The sequence below is a fragment of the Cydia amplana genome, chromosome 26, assembly GCF_948474715.1.
Source record: "Cydia amplana chromosome 26, ilCydAmpl1.1, whole genome shotgun sequence".
NCBI lineage: Eukaryota > Metazoa > Arthropoda > Insecta > Lepidoptera > Tortricidae > Cydia > Cydia amplana.
Window position 1 is genome coordinate 8,078,424 of NC_086094.1, and position 22,248 is coordinate 8,100,671.

The following is a 22,248-nucleotide window of genomic DNA, read 5'->3' on the forward strand; positions in this document are numbered from 1 at the left end:
TCATTTATTCACAAACAAGATGTATACAGTGTATGACTAAAAGAAATTAAAAACTAGCTTAAATCTAAAATAGGCCCTTGAGGCATTGTACCAAGGATGCTGGCGACATTTCCTCGCTGTGTCGCAATGCTGATACGTTGTGCGAGGTAGCCGCCAGCTCTTCGGTCACCAGTTACGTCAACCAGACGTATGTTATTTAATTGTAAAAAATAAGTCTGCAACGATTTTGATAACACACGCAGTGCAAGTGTTACGTCATCATTTCATAGAAGTTTAAAATACTTAACACTTGCACTGCGTGTGCTATCAAAATTGTTGCTTGTACCTAGGTCTAACTCTATAAACTTCGCTCTATTTGGCCGTAGTATTCATATAGAGTCAGACCAAGCTAAGTTGGTAGCGATTTTATAGCATCAGACTGTGCATGCGTTCAGTGAACGTCCGTGAGTCGTTTTCACAGTGAACTCACAATGGTCTTTAAAAAGCGCTTGATTGGCGCTTAAGTCCTTTATGCCTATACTTAGTCAACCAAATCTTGTCAGTAAAAAAAGGCGCGAAATTCAAATTTTCTATAGGACAATATCCCTCGCGCCTACATTTTTCAAATTTGCCGCCTTTTTCTACTGACAAGATTTGGTTGATCATCTATATTTCCGCATTTTGACAAATTTCCAAAAAATTGTTCGACAAAAAAAATCTATTGAAGAATGTGGTCCCAAAACTTCACGAAAATCGATTAAGAATTGCCACCTGTAGAGGAGAACATCCGGACAGACGAAAACAAAATTTCAAACGGAGACCTTTGCTAACGCTTCTAGGGTTGCCAGATCGAAAGGCGCTATTATCGGGAAAAAATATGAATTTTTCGGGATTTTGGGCCTTAAGTCGGGAAAATGAACCATTAAAATTAAATTAATTGTATTAAAAACAACGATATTTTACATTATATTACAACGCGCGCTGACGGGCTCGACGCGGGTCGCTGGTTCGCTCAACGACAGTTCAGAACTTGAAATTATTGTTTTATAACGTGATGTTGTTTTTCGGGACAATTTTCACTTTGTCGGGAATCGGGAACACATGCTAAAAATCGGGAGAATCCCGCCGAATCCCGACCATCTGGCAACTCTAAACGCTTCGGTAAATTTTTACACTCGGACCAAAGTCGACCACAGTTCTGTAGAAAGCGACCAACTTTTTATTTTTGTCAAAGTGACTTACACCCTAACTCAGTAGCTTTGGTCGCATTCTGCATTGATAAAAAAATTGAGTTGGTCGTTTTCTGCATAACTACGGTTTACCACCTCTTGACTGTACCTACCTGTGCTCGAATCATGGAAAAAATGCTTGCACCACATGGTGTATCTTTTTAAACTATTAATGTGCACTAGCAACATTGGTAAAAAGTCAAAAATGACAGTGACAGTGACGTTCTTTGTATCAACATTTTGAAACAAAATAAATTTCGATTTCGATCTTTTATCTTGAATAATGTTTATCTAAAACAGCGATATTTCATTAAAATGGCTTTCCCAAAAGTCGAGGGATACGTGGTGACTGAAAAACTTGGTTCTGGAAGCTATTCAACGGTTTACAAAGCATATACAAAGGTGAAGTATTTGTGTCTTAATACCTGCTTTAGTTTATAAGTAAATATTATAATATTTGTATAATAAAACTAGCTATTATCTTTATATGGTCTGTTAGTTGTAGAAGGTTATCTAATTTTGATATTGTATTAAGGCTTAATTGTATCAAAGTAGTGAGGCTTCCTTAAGAAAAATGGCAATAAAACCAACACCTATCATGACACTAAAATGTGTAAAATTCTAATTTTTTGCAATAAAAGCACAACTGCTTTAATTCTGGTATCACGCCAGCTTTCGCCGAAGCCGAGTTCACGGAGATCTGCCTCCACTCTGTCCGCCCAACAATATTTAGGATGATATTTGATCTTTGCTCTAACTATTTATGAATACGGCTGTAAGTACCTACACATAAAAATTAAATTAACTGAACATTAGATTTGGGCGACGACATAACAGTGTGGCTCTGTAGCATCGTCAGACTCGGTGTAGGCTTACGCAACCTGCGTAACCTACCCCGGAACCGCCGAAACACCACACCCTTCGGCCAGAAGTCCGCGCCTGCTGTGTCCTGCAGCGGCCGCGGCAAGCGCACCACAATTGAACTGAAGTGCACATAGTGACGCGACTGTATCTGGTGCACCGAGTAGCCAGTCTTCTTTATTATAGAATAGAATAGAATAGAATATGATTTAAATCAATTTTTTTTTTATCGCTCGCAGACGTAATCTGCATGTTAAAAAAATTGATTTAGTACGGGTTAGCACATTGTTACTGGTGAATTCTCAATGCAACTTGAGACTCCGGTGCCGTTAAAAAGATGTAATCGTCTCTCGGTAGATGTCGCTATACGCCACTCCAAAGGCGTCTATGCATGAGGGAAGGAATGGAAAAATTCGCAAGATTCTGGTAGGCTTCCGTAGCTCAATTGGCAGAGCTAACGCACGGATTGCGGAGGTTGCGGGTTTAAGTCCTGCCGGAAGCGTAATTTTTCCATTTTTTCCTTTAATATAAAATTTAGAATATGATTTAATTTATAGAATATTATTATCCGACACAGGAGCACCCGATGCAATGGAGCCACGCCTTTTTGTCGACTAAATAACTAGTGTTTAGTTTTAAGTTTATAAAATACATATGTATGTTAGTCTATAAGGTATTAGTAATAAGGGCCTTGTTGCCTGAATTAAATTTCTAAATAAAATAAATAAAACTATTATTTGTAAAGCAGGCAGGCAGTTAAAATAACTGATAATGCTTGTATCCTAGAATTTGCATTGTGCTTATCTAGGGCTCCCATCCGTCCGGGTGTCCCCGGATATGTCCTAGTTTAGGAGGCCGTCTGGGGGAGTTTTCAAAAAGTGTCCGGGGAAAAACCGGACACGGTTTAGAATGAAAAAGAAAGCGATTGTTTTTTTAATAATATTATTTTCGGACACGTCCGGGGTAAAATGCGGTTTACGCCAAATGTCCGAGTTTTTTAAGTCTATGTCCGTGTACGGCGAATTTAGACATGGCAGCCCGATACTTATGTGGGGAACGGCAGTGCCCCCGCCAAGTCGAGCAAAACTAGGATTTAGGGTAGAGTGAGCGGATGGCAAGGGGGGCGCCAAAATGTCAAATGAGAAAACGAGTGTGGCGAGGGAGGTGGGGGGGGGGGGGGGAGGGTGGAAAATACGCTTGAAAACTTCAACGAAAAAACCCCATTTCGCTCTACCGTGATCAAGGGCTCGGGCCGGCACTGGGCACGACCGTGCCATCCTTTTCTCGAAGCGATTCAGGCCATTTTCGACAATTTCGACGTCCTGTAACTGTGCTGGCTGTGCAATTTATTCTTAAACTCATTGACACTTTGGGCCGATACTACGTCTTCTGGGAGTTTGTTCCAAGCTTTATATCTGTGTTTGTCAGGTGGGCGGTCGCGCGATCGTCGCAGTGAAATGCGTAGAGAAGTCGCGCGTGCGCGGCGCCGCGGCTGACAACCTCATCACCGAGATCAGGCTGTTGAAGACTCTGTCGCATCCGCATATTGTTGCCATGCGCGAGTTCTCATGGGACGACAGGTATATTACGGCCTCATCATAGACTAGGAATCCTCTAGAAGGAGTTTAGAGCAATTATTTCATGAAACCGATGCTGCCAAAAATACTGGGGTGCGGGGGACGAGGTGAGCGAGTCCCGTGCCGTGATTCGTCCGTTCAAAGACACGGACGTCACACAAAGACACTTTGACTCGAAAATGGAGTAAATCTACCGTATATTTGTGGCAGAGGGGGTAGCGCTATTATGCTCAGTCTGGAGGATGTCTTGTCTGTGGGCCTCATAGACTAGTTCAGGGGTCACCAATTAGTTTCTTCAGAGGTCCGGTTTTTAAAAGAATATGACCATCGCGGTCCGATTCTAATTGAGTTTATTAAATAAGTAAAACATTATCACAGAGCGAAACTTTGGTGCCGATGACAGACGTATGATGTCAAGCTAAATACAGAGTGTTGTTATTAGAGATGACACGAATATTCGGCAACTATTCGGTATTCGGCCTATCCGGCCACTTTGCCGAATATTCTAATGTTGCCTACTATTCGGCCGAATACCGAATATCTGTTGCACCTACTTAAAAAGAAAAATTGCACAATAAAAATAACCAAAAACTATATAGGTATATTTAGAATGTGTTCTTGGAAAGTTGTTAAATACAAAGACCCTTTTTAGCATTTGTTGATTAAAAACATTTTATTTTTATCATGAGTCTGTTTTGTTTGACTCTATTCATTAATGCTGTTCAACAAAAATATATCTTAGCTATCGTCATCTAACGTTGAGCTTTGTTAGCGATCAGTTTTCATAAAATTGTGACTCAAAATGTTCGCATGTCATGCCGAATATTCGGTCGCCGAATATTCGGTATTCGGCCGAGAGAGGGGCCGAATATTCGGTATTCGGTATTCGGCCAAAACCACTATTGAGGTGTTACAATGTTGTTTTAAAAAACATCCTATATGCGACTTAACGTCATAATGACGTCACCCGCACCAGATTTTCGCTCTCTGAAAATTATACAGGTCGGCGGTCCAGATCTAGGCCGCGGTCCGCCATTTGGTGACCCCTGGACTAGTTAATAGTGACCCTGCTTACGTAGCAAGAATTTCTTCCTTGAACTATTTAAATAAGTTAATATTTATTGCAATCTTCCAATATCTAAGTAATGTAATTGTTTTGTACTCGTATATAAAGTTTGCATATAAATTAGGTGAACTTTTAGAACACTGATTTCGTGTCCCTGGACTCACTAGCAAAGAAAAATCGATTTTTCAAAAACCATGTTGTTTTTTTACTTTTTTGGTTACACGGATATTATTAGATACTGTGTAAGTATTTAATTAACACAATAAATTAACAACTTGATCAGATCAAAGTTACATTTCGTACGGTAACGCAGCAGAAAAAAGGCAAAAATGGTGTGTCCCTGAATTTTGTATGGGAGAATACTTTTTAATTTTGAAAAATCGATTTTTCTTTGGTAAAAAGTTGATTTACCCATGTACACTGTCTGCAGGAACATCTACATAATAACGGAGTACTGCTGTGGCGGCGACTTGTCCAAATATATTCGTAGATACGGTCGCGTTCCGGAAAAACAGGTGCGTTTGTAACAGGGATGTTGCGAATATCCGCATCCACATCCGCGGAAATTCCGCATTATTTTCAACATCCGCATCCGCATAAAATCGATGCGGAGTTTAATGCGGATGCGGATGTGGAACAGGTCGGTACAGGAACGTCTTAGCATCGGCGTAAGTGCTAGACTGCTAGTTAATTTAGTCATTAGCCAAAAAAACCTATTAGAAATGAGCAGTCAAGCGTGAGTGGGACTTAATGTACGGAACCCTTGGAACGCGAGTCCGACTCGCACTTGGCCGGTTTTTTGAAATACAAATGACTAAAATGTAATGTTTGACGTTTCTTATGTACCTATCTTGACATCCGCATCCGCATCCGCGGATGTGAGCCTTTAAAAATCCGCATCCGCATCCGCGGATGTTAGTTTTAAAAATCCGCATCCGCAATATCCCTGGTTTGTAATATGCTAGCTAGATGACAAATTTACGTTCATATGGTATCTATCGATCAGATTTGTTCTTATGATCAAAAGTCTATATGAAACCCATTGCATTAAAACAATACAAAAATCAGAAATGATAGTCAAAGTCCGACAGTCGTACTTCACTCGCGAAACGCTCCTAACAAAACGATAAGTGTACGTGACGTCACGGTGACTGACGTTATTTGTTTGTTCAGGTCCTGTACTTCTTGCAGCAGCTGGCTTCTGCGCTCAAGTTTTTAAGAGAAAAAGGTAGGAAGTCATACAAAATATACATAAATAAGAGAGTTGAGGTGAATATTACACACACAGCTACATAAATAAATAAAAAATACAAAAGAAAAAAAAACAAAGATCTGTATCATATATGTATAGTTTGTGTGTGTGTGTGTGTGTGTGCGTGTGTGTGTGTGTGTGCGTGGGCGTGTGCCAGTGTGTGTCTGTGGGTGTGTGTGTGTACTGATATACCTAGATATTTCATGATCTGACGGATTTTACGATCGGCCGCCGACATGTAAAAGTTTTGTTTCTTGTTCAGGCGTTGTCCACATGGATTTGAAGCCGCATAATCTTTTGCTGCACAAAGGATCTGATGGCAAATATATCCTCAAAGTGGCAGATTTCGGGTAAGTACATTTTTAGGTTATTATTATAATGTTTTTACAATATTTTTATAAAAAAACACTGTAAATAACTAGGCCGGAATAGGAATTGTCAGCCTCGTGTTTGTAAACAGCCCCGCTTCGCTCGTCCGTTTATAATAGGGAGTATTACTGCAATGTTTTGCCGCCAGAGTGCAGCAGCGCCTTTCGTAAACCATAGAGTAACTTATACATACTGTGCCTTTAATTGTTTTTTGACTAATTTTCACAGACAATGAAATATGACATTGATACATCAAGGCGGTTTGTTTACAAAGGGCATACCGGGAAACGCGAAATCTAAAATCAGATCTGCCTTTTAATCGCTCGAATGTGCAAGAGTGATAGAGAGGTTAGATAACAAAATTTCGATTCTCTCGTTTGCGGTAGACCCTTAGATTGTGACGGATTGTGGAAATGGCGCCCCCTACGCAGAGTTTCGCGTAAGATTCCCTATTATAAAAATAACATACTTTCATTATTTTATTTTGACAGATGAAACTCCCCTATTACGTTTTATTTCCACCTAAATTAAGATTTCCTCACATATCTCGTCTCGTCACACATACTAGTACATATGCAATGCGTAGTAATAAGTTTTTATTATAATATTTGTTTACGTACCTATAGGAAACTATAAGTCTATTACTAGAAGAATGTTACTCTATATACTTATCTGTGTTATAAGACTGTTTGTTTCTTAATAAATTAAAAAAAAAATTCCAGCTTCGCCCGGTTTCTATCTGACGAGAGTCGTCAGAAAATGGTTCGCGGCTCCCCCCTTTATATGGCTCCAGAAATGTTGCACGGCGACTACACGGCCAGCGTCGATTTGTGGAGCGTTGGTCAGTACACACACATGCACATGCACACGCACGCGCACACACACACACACACACACACACACACACACACACACACACACACACACACACATCCACACCCACCCACACCCAAAACACACACACACACACAGAATGTACTCTTGACACAATTTTACTTCATTACTCGTAAGATACTCGTTATATTATTTACTCGTTATTTTTTTTATTTTCTTTTATGTACTTGAAATAATTGACGGCTTCCTAGCCTAGTTGGTAGTGACCCTTCCTACGAAGACGGAGGTCCCGGGTTCCATTCCTGGTAAGAACATTTATTTGTGTGCTCATCACGAATATTTGTTCCTGAGTTATGGATGTTATCTATGTATTTAATATATAGATGTTATCATGCACGGACACGCAAACACAAACACACACACACACACACACACACACACACACACACAGTTATTAGCATAAAAAAGAGCGTACCTCGCCATCAAACTCCACAGTTTGCCGAGTTTTATGTAATTTATAAAATGTATGTTAGTTTATCATGAATAAAAGATAAAAAAAAACATGCACACGCAAACTGCCAACTGCAGCGTTGGAATGCCAAGACGAGACAACTAAATGCTAAAATGATGATGTTTTTTCTTGCTACAGGTGTGATAATGTACGAATGCCTGTTCGGCACGGCGCCATACTCCTCCGCCACGCTTCAAGAACTCATCAACAAGATACAGAGCCGGGCGCCCATACAGGTTAGTTAAAATTAAATTAAAAAATTAAAAATGTTTATTTACTTTCACAATAATCATCTTAAACTTAGTGATTGGAACCTCCTTTTAAGCTTTAAAGCCTGTGCCAGGAGGTACCGCTCTTCCTTATCTGGAGAATGTTAATAAAAAATGTGCTACATTTATGAGTAGGTATGTTAAAAGGTAAGTATTTCATTTTATTAAGTTACACATTAAAATGCTGAAAAGCTATATACAGAACATGCTAAAGAAAAGACAGATCAATATAAGAACGTAAAAATCCCCCGTGTATGTGTGTGTGTGTGTGTGTGTGTGTGTGTGTGTGTGTGTGTGTGTGTGTGTGCGTGTGTGAATAAGTAAAGCTGTGCGTATTTTATGTTGGATAGGTTAGTCGAGTGAGTAATTCTTCGGTTTCCTCGTAGGTTTGTGTCATAAGCCAAGCCGGTATAATCTTTTTCTACTCCAGCACTTAAATGTGTCAATTAAATGACTGACAGTGATATCTAAAGCAATGTCATTTGAATGCTTTGTCTATAGGCTCATAAGATGACTGCTAGCAGTCATCTTATGAGTATAATACAACTGCTTTATTTTTTTTAAAGATACAAGTTCCGATCATCTTGATTGAAAGAGGTATGTTTTCATTTACAATAATAACTCTTTTTTTTTTAAATAATAACTCTTTTTTTTTTAATAATAACTCTTTTTTTTAATAATAACTTTTTTTTTTTTTTTTTTTTTTTTTTTTTTTTTTTTTTTTTTTTTTTGCTGCAGCTGTCATAGAAAAAGTAATGTATGCAACAGCTCATAATTGGTTCTTAAAATTCTCGGGTCTTTTTTTAGAACTTCGACCCTTGAATTTTAAGAACCCTTATTATATCACTGTTGCATAAACTACTATATTGCACTCATAATAGTGTTACTTAAATAACAGTTACTTTAATAATATCAAAGATATTTGACGACTGGTCTGGCCTAGTGGATAGTGACCCTGCCTGTGAAGCCGCGGTCCTGGGTTCGAATCCTGGTAAGGGCATTTATTTGTGTGATGAGCACAGATATTTGTTCCTGAGTCTTGGGTGTTTTCTATGTATTTAAGTATTTGTATATTATATATATCGTTGTCTGAGTACCCACAACACAAGCCTTCTTGAGCTTACCGTGGGGCTTAGTCAATCTGTGTAAGAATGTTCTATAATATTTATTTTATTTATTTATATATATATATATAATATAAGGCTTTCGATTGTATCCCACGTCAGATGATCTGGTGGGCACTGAAGGTGAAGAACGTGCCACAAGTCTACATTGACATTATCCGAGACATGTACCGCGATTCGGTTTCTCTGGTAAGGACCTCCGTTGGCGACACAAAACCCTTCCCGATTACAGTTGGTGTTCATCAAGGTTCTGCTCTGAGCCCCTTTCTGTTCAGTGTGGTGCTTGATGCCGTCACGGCGGAGATACAAGACCCACCGCCGTGGTTGCTCATGTATGCAGACGACATCGCACTGACAGACGAGGACAAGCAGGTATTAGAGCGAAAGGTGAACCAGTGGAAGGGGTCGCTAGAAAATGGAGGTCTGAAGCTAAATGTCGCGAAGACCGAATACATGGCCTGCGGAAGTACGGATTCCACTCCCATCAATATAGGGAACGAACCTGCCGTGAAAACGGACAAGTTTAAGTACCTAGGATCAGTACTGCATGAGTCCGGGATCATTGATCACGACATCCGGGCCCGAATCAGCGCGGCTTGGTCTAAATGGCGGGAGGTCACAGGAGTCATCTGCGATCGCAGAATACCGCTTAGACTCAAAGGGCTAGTGTATAAGTGTATTATCCGTCCAGTCCTACTTTATGGCGCCGAGACATGGCCGGTTCTTGGAAGGCACGTTCAGGAGCTTCACGTTACAGAGATGAAGATGCTGCGGTGGATGTGCGGCGTTACGCGCGCTGACCGCATCCGTAACGAGTACATCCGTGGCAGCCTCGCAGTCCGTGACGTAGCAGAGAAGCTCCAAGAATGTCGCCTCCGGTGGTTCGGCCACGTTTGTCGCAGGCCAGCTGACTACGTAGGAAACATATGCCTTAAACTAGCCCTTGACGGCCCCCGACCCAAGGGCAGACCAAAAAAGCGATGGCTCGATGTCGTGAAAGCAGATATGAGCGTGAACGGGCTCACACGAGACGACGCCCAGGATCGCGCAAAGTGGAGGAAAGCAAGTAGGAAAGCGGACCCTGGCAAAGGCCGGGATAACGCTAGGTAGAAGAAGATATAGATATATATATATATATATATATACATATATATATATATATATATACATATATATATATATATATATATATATATATATATATATATATACATATATATATATATATATATATGGGTCTATTGTTTCCGAAAAAGTTTTAAGTCATAATGTATTGTTTGCCCGCATTTTCGTTAGTCATAATTCATTTGGTTCAGAAACGCGTCACTTTTCAGGATTGCCATAAAACAAACCTAACCTAACCTATCTATAGGATAACCTAACGAAAATCCTGAAAGTTAACGGTTTCAGTTTTATGACTAATGATAATATGACAAACAATACATGATGACTTAAAACTTTATGGTAAACAAAGGGACCCCCTTCAGATACACCTTGGAATTGTAAACAAACTATTTTTTGAAGTGAAAACTTCTTTAGCGGCGCTGGGCACTTTTTGAGGTGGGGAAAAAATGATAAACTCGAGACAGCGTAATAGTTAGGGAGGCGAGGTAGCTAAATGGCGTAATTCAACGGCGCCGTCGAGACCTATCAAAATAGAAAGATAAAATAATTTCGAAAAGAAAAGCTCGTATGGCAAAAACCATTTTAGCGGTGGGTTTGGCGTGTACGGTTTTTCAAAAATGTTAAAAAAAACAGTTACTTGGGCATTCTCGAGCGCGTCAGATATTCATACTACGTATGCCCCGAGTGCCTCTGATAACAACGGTATACTAATCTGCCGGTTTGCGTGGTGGGGGTAGGCATATAAAGTAGTCAAAAATGCGAAAAAAAAAAATTTACTCGAGCGCGTCAGATTTTCGGAAGGGGTGTTAAGTAGGCCCCAAGGAAGCTTCCTTTAAAAAAACTGACGATTTCGGCGTGACGATAAGTTACGATGAATTTTTGAAAATGCAAAAAAAAAAAAGTTTTTTTGAAATACTCGAGCGCGTCAGATTTTCATAGGGGAGGTTTATCTCGGTATCCTGAAAGCATATTTTTTTAATCTGACAAAAATGTTGGTGGGTTCTCTTAATCTGACCGGGAGTTTGAGTTTTTATGATGCTTCAAGTCAAAAAGTTTTAACTTTGGACAAAAATGTAAAGAGACCTTTTTTGTGTAAAATAAAATTACCTTTTTTGTTTATTTAAACTTTTTTTTTGTAAAATGTATCGTTCGCGACATATATGCCGCAACGCGTTCTTAGGAAGACGAAATGGCTCCTCCACACTTCCGGTCATGCGGAAACCGGCAGATTTTGTATTTTTAGTAAGTTTTAGATTATATTCTTCAAAATAAAAAAATAAAAAATCGCGCTCGAGAATGTCGGATTAACGTTTTTTTTTACAAGTTCGCGACCCTATAACTCGGCGGCGTCAAGGACTTATCGTCAGATTAGTTAAATTTAGTCTTTAAACACTAAAATCAACCCCCAATATCTTAATCTGACGCGCTCGAGTATTTCAGACTATCCATTTTTTTTACTAATCTGATCGTCTATCCTAGGCGCGCGTCACTACATATAGAGCTAAATACTTTACAAGGTTGTTCTATTAGGTCTAAGGTATCTCTCATATCTTAAACTGCCACGCTCGAGTATTGCCGAAAATTCCCCTATTCGCCTCCCTAACTATAAGGCGATCACGTGACCGTAAGGGGCGTAAGGTTTAGATGGCCACTCATAATTTAGATGGCATTTAAATCAATAAAGAAAAACTCAATGTTATTTGACATTTATGTTGCGGACTCCTTTTCAAGACTCTTTACCTATGTTCAAATAATTTGTCGTTGTCATGGCAGTATGTAAATAAACATGTCAATGAAAATGTGTGATCTTATTTGAGAATGATAAAAATATCTGAAACTATAAGACATACGACGATCTCTTCTTAGGAACCATGTCATCGATTTTAGTAACAAGAAAAACTGCATTCATACATAAAAAAAAAAATGTGTACTCAGCTCGGGAATCGAACCCGGACGTTTTGAAAAAAAAATATCTAAAATTATTTCTATTTAGATATCGATTGTGTAGGTCTTAAGTATCAGGTCATTTACTATGTTACTATGAAACATGATGTCTGAAATAAATAAAATGCATTGTATTCATATCCTTTAATTTATTTTAGTATGTTTTCGAAATGGCCACCATTTTTTTCAATACATTTTACATAAAAAAATTTAAATGTATGAATGCAGTTTTTCTTGTTACTAAAATCGATGACATGGTTCCTAAGAAGAGATCGTCGTATGTCTTATAGTTTCAGATTTTCCCATACTGACCGATCTAAATGGGCCACCCTGTATAATAAATAAATAGAATACCTCCGCTAAACGTAAGTATCGTGTTACCGGGCGTCGGTAACATAGTGTGGTGAGTTTTCACTTCTATCGGCACTCCCGGAGTGCAACCGTTGTTGCTTGTTTTTTCCAGTTACCCCACGGCGCTGGTATCTCTTCAGGATGTAAGGACCTGCTAACCAGACTCCTGAAGCATGACCCTGAGGAGAGGATCAGCTATGAGGAGTTTTTTCAGCACCCCTACTTGGACCTCGAGCATATGCCGAGCAAAGAAAACTATGATAAGGTCAGATTTTGATAAAACCATGTTTCTAACAGTTTGTGAGAAAGAAAGAAAAGTAAGAATAGTTATTTTCGATACAAGTCCGAAAAAGAGGAACCTATTCGCACTTGTATCGAACGTTTTACAGTATTACATATGGCACGAAGTTTCGACATACGCACGAAAAGTGCTATATATTTTACGCACTAGTGCGGAAAAGTAGCCCCATATGTACTGTAATAGTTATTTTCGATACAAGTGCGAAAAAGAGGAAATTCGAAACGAGTGGCGATAAATTAAAACACGACCGAAGGGAGTGTTTTAAATCGACACAAGTTGCGAATTACCTATTCGCACGTGTATCGAACAACGTTTTACAGTACATATGGAACTTTAAAGTTTCGACATACGCACGAAAAGTGCTATTTTACGCACTAGTGCGGAAAAGTAGCCCCATATGTACTGTAATAGTTATTTTCGATACAAGTGCGAAAAAGAGGAAATTCGAAACGAGTGGCGATAAATTAAAACACGACCGAAGGGAGTGTTTTAAATCGACACAAGTTGCGAATTACCTATTCGCACGTGTATCGAACAACGTTTTACAGTACATATGGCACTTTAAAGTTTCGACATACGCACGAAAAGTACTATTTTACGCACTAGTGCGGAAAAGTAGCCCCATATGTACTGTAAAACGTTGTTCGATACACGTGCGAATCCTTTCCTCTTTTTCGCACTTGTATCGAAAATAACTATTATTGCCTATTTTCTTGAATTAATTCTAAATTGTTTATCCTAAAATTATAAAACAATATATTTGAGATTCTCACAATAAGCTCTTTCATTTGATATGTAACACGATATAGTTTGAATAACTTTTTTTTTCTCATTTAGCCCCCAAAAATGGCCTCCATATTTAAAATTCATTTATTTACGTTACACGTCCGTCTTTGGGTCACAAACTTACATATGTGTGCCAAATTTCAACTTAATTCGTCCAGTAGTTTCCGAAAAATAGGCTGTGACAGACGGACAGACAGACGCCCGAGTGATCCTATAAGGGTTCCGAATTTCCTTTTGAGGTATGGAACCCTAAAAACTAAAAAACTAAAAAAATGCATTATATATCCTTTTCAGGCTGTGGCGTTAATAAAGCAGGCTGTGTCCTTGGACGCAGCGGGGCGGTTAGAGGAAGCGTTTGCAGCTTATTGCTCAAGCTTACGATACTTAGTGCCCGTCGTCCACTGCGAAAGCGATGCGATGCGGCGGCAGGCGCTCAGGGCCAAACTTACCAGGTGAGGTACACAGTGGCTCAGTGGGACAGTGAGTCATATCATCTGATACCGACGGCATACTGTTAGGGTCAAACTTATTAGGTAAGGTACACGGTGGCTCAGTGGGACACAGTGAATCATAACACTTACTGCTCAAGCTTGCGATACTTAGTGCCCGTCGTCCACTGCGAGAGCGATACGATGCGGTGGCAAGCGCTCTGGGCCAAACTTACCAGGTAAGGTACACAGTGGCTCAGTGGGACAGTGAGTCATATCATCTGATACCGACGGCATACTGTTAGGGTCAAACTTATTAGGTAAGGTACACGGTGGCTCAGTGGGATACAGTGAATCATATCACCTGATACCGACGGCATACTGTCAGGGTCAAACTTATTAGGTAAGGTACACAGTGGCTCAGTGGGATACAGTGAATCATAACACTTACTGCTCAAGCTTGCGATACTTAGTGCCCGTCGTCCACTGCGAAAGCGATGCGATGCGGCGGCAAGCGCTCAGGGCTAAACTTACCAGGTGAGGTACACAGTGCCTCAGTGGGACACAGTGAATCGTATCACCTGATACCTGCGTTTCGGATTAAACGATATATGCCTTGTGTAGAAATATTAGCCGCAATACCAACTGGCGACAGGTCATAATGCCGTCTCTCTCACTCTTGGTTAGTCTTAACAAGGGTAAAGGAGACAGCATTATGACCTCAGTCGCCAATAGTATTGTTTGTCCGCAGCTACATGGACCGCGCCGAGCAGCTCAAGCTCGCGTTACGAGGGGGCGCTGCCCCCGCCCCCGCCCCCGTGCCCCGCGCCGCCCCCCGGGGGCACGCTACAGGTGACTTGTTAATATGACTTTATTGCAACGTGTTAGGGTTCAATTTTGCTTGCTGCTTAGCAGTTAAGAGACATGAAACTTCTGTGACTTGTTACTGTGATTTTGAACTTTATTTCAAAGTGATAGGGTACAATTTTGCATAATTTGACATAACAACCCATTTTTGGCTTAGCAGTTAAGAAACATGAAACTTCTGTGACTTGTTACTGTGATTTTGAACTTTATTTCAAAGTGATAGGGTACAATTTTGCTTAATTGCACAAAACAATCCAATGTTGGCTTAGCAGTTAAGAGACATGAAACTTCTGTGACTTGTTACTGTGATTTTGAACTTTATTTCAAAGTGATAGGGTACAATTTTGCTTAATTGCACAAAACAATCCAATGTTGGCTTAGCAGTTAAGAAACATGAAACTCTGTGACTTGTAGTACTATGATTTTGAACTTTATTGCAAAGTGATAGGGTACAATTTTGCTTAATTGCACAAAACAATCCAATTTTGGCTTAGCAGTTAAGAGACATGAAACTTCTGTGACTTGTTACTGTGATTTTGAACTTTATTGCAAAGTTATAGGGTTCAATTTCGCATAATTTCGGACACAACAACTCATTTTTGGCTTAGCAGTTAAGAAACATGAAACTTCTGTGACTTGTTACTGTGATTTTGAACTTTATGGCAACGTGATAGGGTTGAATTTTGCATAATTGCACACAACAACCCATTTTTGGCTTAGCAGTTAAGAAAAACCGGCCAAGTGCGAGTCGGACTCGCGCACGGAGGGTTCCGCACCATCAACATAAAATAAAGCAAAACAAGCAAAAAAACGGGCACCCATCCAAGTACTGACCCCGCCCGACGTTGCTTAACTTCGGTCAAAAATCACGTTTGTTGTATGGGAGCGCCACTTAAATCTTTATTTTATTCTGTTTTTAGTATTTGTTGTTATAGCGGCAACAGAAATACATCATCTGTGAAAATTTCAACTGTCTAGCTATCACGGTTCGTGAGATACAGCCTGGTGACGGACAGACGGACAGCGGAGTCTTAGTAATAGGGTCCCGTTTTTACCCTTTGGGTACGGAACCCTAAAAATTAAACTCTGCGACTTAATTGTTACTATGATTTTGAACTTTATTTCAAAGTGATAGGTTTCGATTTTGAATAATTTCAGACACAACCCATTTTTGGCTTAGCAGTTAAGAAACATGAAACTCTGTGATTAATTCAATATATACAGGGTGAAATACTAAGACTCCGCTGTCTGTCTGTCCGTCCGTCCGTCCGTCTGTTACCAGGCTGTATCTCATGAACCGTGATAGCTAGGCAGTTGAAATTTTCACTGATGATGTATTTCTGTTGCCGCTATATCAACACGGACGGACGGACGGACAGACGGACAGCGAAGTCTTAGTATAGGGTCCCGTTTTTACCCTCTGGGTACAGACGGAACCCTAACAACTGTCAAATCAAGTGTCATATGTGTTACAGTGAACGCAATAGGTCATGTGGAAGAAAAACAGATGCCGGTCGACCGAGTGAGTGCTGAGAGCGAGCGAGACGACGATAAGGTACCATCGGCCGCACAAGTGCATGGCGACTTTATCAATGAATTCATTCATAATTTCTCCATGCAATGTTGCAACTCACTGTACCTTAAATGACAGAAAAATAAGATTCATCATCAGGAAATACTTTTGTCACGACTCATGGGAGCCTGGGGTCCGCTTGGCAACTAATCCCAGGAATTGGCGTGGGCACTAGTTTTTACCCATCTGACCTTCCAACCCAGAGGGTAAACTAGGCCTTATAGGGATTAGTCCGGTTTCCTCACGATGTTTTCCTTCACCGAAAAGCGGCTGGTAAATATCAAATGATATTTCGTAAGTACATAAGTTTCGAAAAACTCATTGGTACGAGCCGGGGTTTGAACCCGCGATCTCCGGATCGCAAGTCGCACGCTCTTACCGCTAGGCCACCAGCGCTTAGAAAAATAAGATTCAGTGAAAAAATAATAATACTCAGAATTAAAATTTGTATATGTCACCGTAAAATTGTAAACACTCGTCAGTTTATAATCTCTCTAGTTAAATTATAAACGGACGGTAGGGAGATTATAAACTAACCTAACCTAGCCATCGTTAGATTGTAAACTAACGGGTTCACAATCTTACGGTGTCATATATAAGTTATGTTTTTTTCCCCGCGATTGGGTTGAAGAAAGTCGTATGAAACACGTGTGCTTTGGTCATTACACACATCGGCTTTATTGCTAACAATACCGCCTCGAGTGTAATGACCAACGTAGCACACTTGTATCATAATGTATTATAGTCTGACAAGCCGGATATGTCAGTAGCAATGTAAAGCAAACTAAAGTATGGTGTCCCTAGGAAGCGAACAAAAAGCAGCAATGTACATCGAACAACGATGAAATGTAAACAAAACAGTTCCACAGATAAGATATAAATGACACGCGATTTTCGAACAATGAAGTTGGCCGGACGAAGTATTTAGCAGATGGCGCCATCATAGCTTGCCCTGTCAATCCCTAGAATTGTGTCAAATATTTGTGTTTTTAATGCCCTGGATGCCAGCCCTTTAAACCAAATCTCATAGAAAAAGCAAGCTATACTGGGTCAACCAAATCTTGTCAGTAAATAGGAACAAAAAAAAAACTATACTCATCCTTTTCTTTTGGGTGCTAGTACTAGTGTTAGACAAATATAGTATGATTCTCTCTGTCTATGTTTGAAATCAAACAGACCTTTGACACACTATATGATGGCGCCATCTATGTAAACATTTGACAGTTGCCAACCCCATTCAAACGTAGTGTTGCTAACCCGCGATGTTTTCTTTGCCGCCTTTTTCTACTGACAAGATTTGCTTGACCGAGTATATTTTATTAGGAGCCTCCTGACCGTCGCCGCGGCAAAGAGGGAGGGGTACGTGCAAGACTGTGGCGCCTGCTCGGGCGGCACACACCCAGCTTGGACACAGAACCCGTGAGTATTCGGTTCTCATGTTTCTTTTCTCTTAATGAATGTGTTAATCATACAGGATTCTGACTCTTGGAGACCCTATACATCTCTAAGGATAATTTGATAAACTACGTTATCTTATAGTTCTGACACTTAGAGACATTTACACCTCTAAATAAGTTTAGATTTTTTTTCCATGTATCTGTTTTTTTTAATATTATTTGTATCTCCTTCGATTTCACGGGCCTATAATCCCGGTCTTTTGATAGGCTTGCGTGGGGACACAGATCCAACACGTAGAGGCCCCTTGGAGAGCTTTTATGTCATGTAGAACGCCTGTTGGAACCCGTTCACAGGCGCAACAATAGACACCCATGAACCGGTCTCAGCAGGCATTGGGACTATTGTAGAAAAAGAGGACAGTATACCGGTCTATGGATTGAAGTTTGGGTGGACTATGAGACTGGGTTATTGCAAAGCCGTACGGACACCTGCCATAACAATGCTAACACACGTTATCGAGGCAGGTGGTGACTCGCCGCTGACTAGATGGGCCCCTGAAACTGTCGCCGTAAAGACGACCAGGGGCAACATCGGTGTGAGCGGCTCAGGGGTGTCGAGAGGTGTACACCGCTTTCTACCAAGTGGCTGTAAACAGCCACTGTGCCAACTCGCACTTACGCAAATTTCACTTCCACCCCTGGAGCATATAGCTCTAACGACTCCTCTCTGGACGGCCAATGAAGGCAAGCCAGAGCCGAGAGTTCTGCGGGTCCCCTTGGGGTCCACTCCGACCGACGAATACACGCCGGAGACGGAGACCCTGACCGACTCTCTGGAGCACTCGGGTCCGTGGGGTCGTAACTCCCCAACAGCTCGCCACAAGCTGCCCTATTATTATAGTTTTTTTAAATGTAATTCGACATTAAGAGACCTTATACATCTCTAAGTAATTGTAATACGTTTGTTTTGGTAGTTGCAGTTGTATTTTATAATTGTTGATGTATTATTTTTATTTTTATGCTTGTATGTAAATTCAATGTTGACGTGTAAAAGTGTCCTTGTGGCCTATTTGCTGAATAAATGTTGAAGTTTTGAAGTACTGATTTTACCGACTTTTAACCCCCGACGCAAGAAGAGTGTTTTGAAATATTAGATTGTGTCTTGTGTCACAAGTGCCCATACAGTTTGATATTTAACCATATTAACACATATCAGTGAAAGCACAAGGGTCAAAGTCATATAGCGATTTAAAAAAAACATTTATTCATAAAGTGTCATTCTATGGAACTTGCTAACTACACATATGTAAACAAAAGTCACTAGTAAATTGACATTCAGAGACAATTTTAATATGGCGGTTTGTTTACATAGTTAGCAAGTTCCATAGAATGACACTTTATGTACTATATACATTATACATACAATATACAGGGTGCTTCCTGTAACAGGAGCAATAAATTAAACTAAAGGCTGTACTCCTCAAACTGATCAACATTTGTACAGCAACTTTTGAAAATTATGAATCCTTTAGACTTCCTCTTTTTCATACAAAATAATTGCCAAATAATGTAAATATTGCCTTCAATGTAGGCTGACATCAGTGTGTTTGACGTTGCTTGTCACGCTTTATCAAAATTTGCAATACATTGCGTCTTAGAATAAACTTTAAAGTGTAATAAAAATCAAAACATGAGTTATTTTCAAAAGTTGCTGAACAAATGTTGGTCAGTTTGAGGAGTACTGCCTACAGTTTAATTTATTGCTCCTGTTACAGGAAACAACCTGTATACTTTTTTTGACAGTTTTATTCATTTTAATTATTAGTTTTAATCCTGTGTCGAAAGATGGCAGTAAATTTACTATGACAATAACCCTCTATCTCTACACTCTATTATCTTTGGTTAAACGGACGTATCTTACATAAATATTATTATAAATAAATAAATAAAAATAATAAATAAATATTTATTTCGTTCGCAGTCGGAGGATGCAGGCCCCTCAGACAAAGGAAAAGAGGACCCGGCGGGTGACGTATGCCGTATCACGTGATATGTGCCATTCTCAACGAAAAGGGTACTTATTGTCGGTCAATAAGGCGCTATTTCCATATACCTTCTATTTGAAATCAACCTTATCGACAAGCGACAGTTTAGTACCTTTTGGTTGGAAACGTCACATGTAACCATTTTAACACAACACATTGCCAGTTGATTGATTTAATTATTTTACAGTACATCTGGTGCATTACAACACCCTGAGCTATAATAAGCACATTACGGCACTACGTAGAAAATTTCAAGGGCCATATGTACTGTAATACTGTAAATACTGTAATACACGCTTCAGTGAAAATATAATATGATAATGACTAGTCGTATTTATTAAGTTTTTTTTTTCGATATTTATATGAATTAAATTTTATATTCATTTCGATTTCTGGTCTAGACTCTAGACCTTAATCCATTATAGTTACCACGGGGTCCCTTTGTTTCTCATAAAGTTTTAAGTCATAATGTATTGTTTTTGTCATATTATAATTAGTCATAAAACTCAAACCGTTAACTTTTCAGAATTTTTGTAAGGTTATCCTATAGATAGGTTAGGTTTATTTTATGGCAAACCTGAAAAGTGACGTGTTTCTGAACCAAATAAATTATGGCTAACGAAAATGTGGACAAACAATACATTATGACTTAAAACTTTTTGGGAAACAATAGAGACCCTTAGTTTAATTTCTGTTATTATTTGTAATGTTTGATTTTGAATGATTCGTGTATGTATTTTTAAGTTTTGTTATTGTAAAGGCTGTGCCTTATATTTTAAGCACTGTTTTAATGTAACTGTTTATACAAATATATCTGTATTTTACTGTATTAAAAATATGTTGTCAATTTTTTTACAGCGAAATATGGATTAAATTTTAACGAATTAATGGAGAATATTTCGAATATTGTTTTTTGGTTTTAGTTAAATTGCAGTTTTAATTTTTAATGACATTTTGTAAAAGACGTAAAAAATATTGTTAAAAATATTTATCGATGTATTTTTGGCCCTACTTGTATCAACATGAATTTGTATGACTCACCAGAGCAAAAAACTTGAAATTTATGTATTTATTATTATTCCGCGTTCCAAAAAATATTGGCAGAACCCTTTTTTCAGTGTCTTAGAAGCGTGTATATATATTTTTGGAACGTTGGCTTGCAAAGATGTTTGCGAACTCGAATGTACTAAAAATAAAAAAGCTCCCGTCATAATTAAAACTTTGTTTACTATTTATGTGAATAAGGCATTCTACTTTGGGGTTATTTTACTGCAATAAAATGACATTAAAATACTATTTAACGCCATTATTTTTAAATGTAATTATTACCTACTTTATTAAGAGTCTCACGAAGCCCCAGGCCTAAAGGCCTGGTCATCAGTAATATCGGAGCCGGCAAGATGCTCACAAATAGCTGAACACGCATCTATTTCCAAGGCGCTATTCAGATATTATTGAGCACCTCGGTCGCTCCAATATATCTGATGCCGACTGGACTGGGTCAAATTTCATGTTATTTCAGAATGTCGTATTAAAATGAGAACGTAACTTGGATTGTATGGCGGCGGCGAGGTTCGTGTGACTCAAATGTGTTCACTTAAATAGTTCGTTATTTTTAGCATTAGAAAAAAGGTAAACAATCTTGACGTGTCTTTTTATTGAAAAACACTTTTGAAAAATAAGTCCCGGCAAATATGTAACAATTAAGAATCTTATACGATTATTTTACATTCTTTTGCTTTCATAAGTAATAGTTACTGATTTTTAAAAAGCGTTTTTCACTTATAAGACACGTCAAGATCGCGTAGTCTTTTTCTAATGGTTAACCTTTTCGACGCCGTGTCAAACACAGCTGTCACGCTGACGCCACGTCACCGAAGTGTCAAAACTGAAATTGAACTTTATGCATATGCCCGTAGGTCTATGTTGCTCTGTGGTCTGTGACCGATTAATCGGTCTTTGGCGTTGAACCTACGGTGCGGATATATCGGTCATTGGCGTCCAAAGGTTAAAAACCGAACTATAGGAAGTAGGTATATGATTTTAATATAAGAGACGCAATACCCTTACATTTAAGTTGTGCTGAGTGATTATTCTAACGAGAAAAATGGATTTATTATATAATTATCTAATTAAATTATTCTTGTATTAAATGTTATTCAGGCTAAATGAGGGACTCAATTTGTTTGCTATTTATATGTACTGTTGTTGTATTTTGAAGTTAATAGATATTACATTACTTTTAAACTTGACAGTATTTTTACTATCTTAACTCTTCTTTATAATAGTCAAGTACCGTAGATAAGGTATATAGTTTGTCAAAGGACAGTCTCATTTCAAACATAGACAGAGAGAATCAT

At 39.1% G+C, this 22,248-nt stretch overlaps 1 protein-coding gene across 1 annotated transcript; it reads left to right on the forward strand.

Moving 5' to 3' along the window:
- The first annotated feature begins 1,433 nt into the window (after positions 1 to 1,433).
- On the forward strand, positions 1,434 to 19,893 carry LOC134659951 (serine/threonine-protein kinase ULK3-like). The gene is made up of 13 exons (XM_063515648.1): positions 1,434 to 1,610; positions 3,498 to 3,649; positions 5,143 to 5,227; positions 5,886 to 5,940; positions 6,227 to 6,314; positions 7,056 to 7,174; positions 7,817 to 7,914; positions 12,604 to 12,756; positions 13,873 to 14,030; positions 14,758 to 14,858; positions 16,349 to 16,428; positions 17,770 to 17,865; positions 19,825 to 19,893. Exons 1-13 carry the CDS (start codon positions 1,524 to 1,526, stop codon positions 19,891 to 19,893), a joined length of 1,341 nt encoding a protein of 446 aa, XP_063371718.1. The 5' UTR covers positions 1,434 to 1,523.
- The last annotated feature ends 2,355 nt before the right edge of the window (positions 19,894 to 22,248 follow it).

Coding starts and splice junctions, on each gene's coding strand:
- LOC134659951 (XM_063515648.1), top strand. CDS start 1,524: ATGGCTTTCCCAAAAGTCGAGGGATACGTGGTGACTGAAAAACTTGGT. Junction 3,650..5,142: donor GAGTTCTCATGGGACGACAG/GTATATTACGGC, acceptor CACTGTCTGCAG/GAACATCTACATAATAACGG. Junction 7,915..12,603: donor AGAGCCGGGCGCCCATACAG/GTTAGTTAAAAT, acceptor TGTTTTTTCCAG/TTACCCCACGGCGCTGGTAT.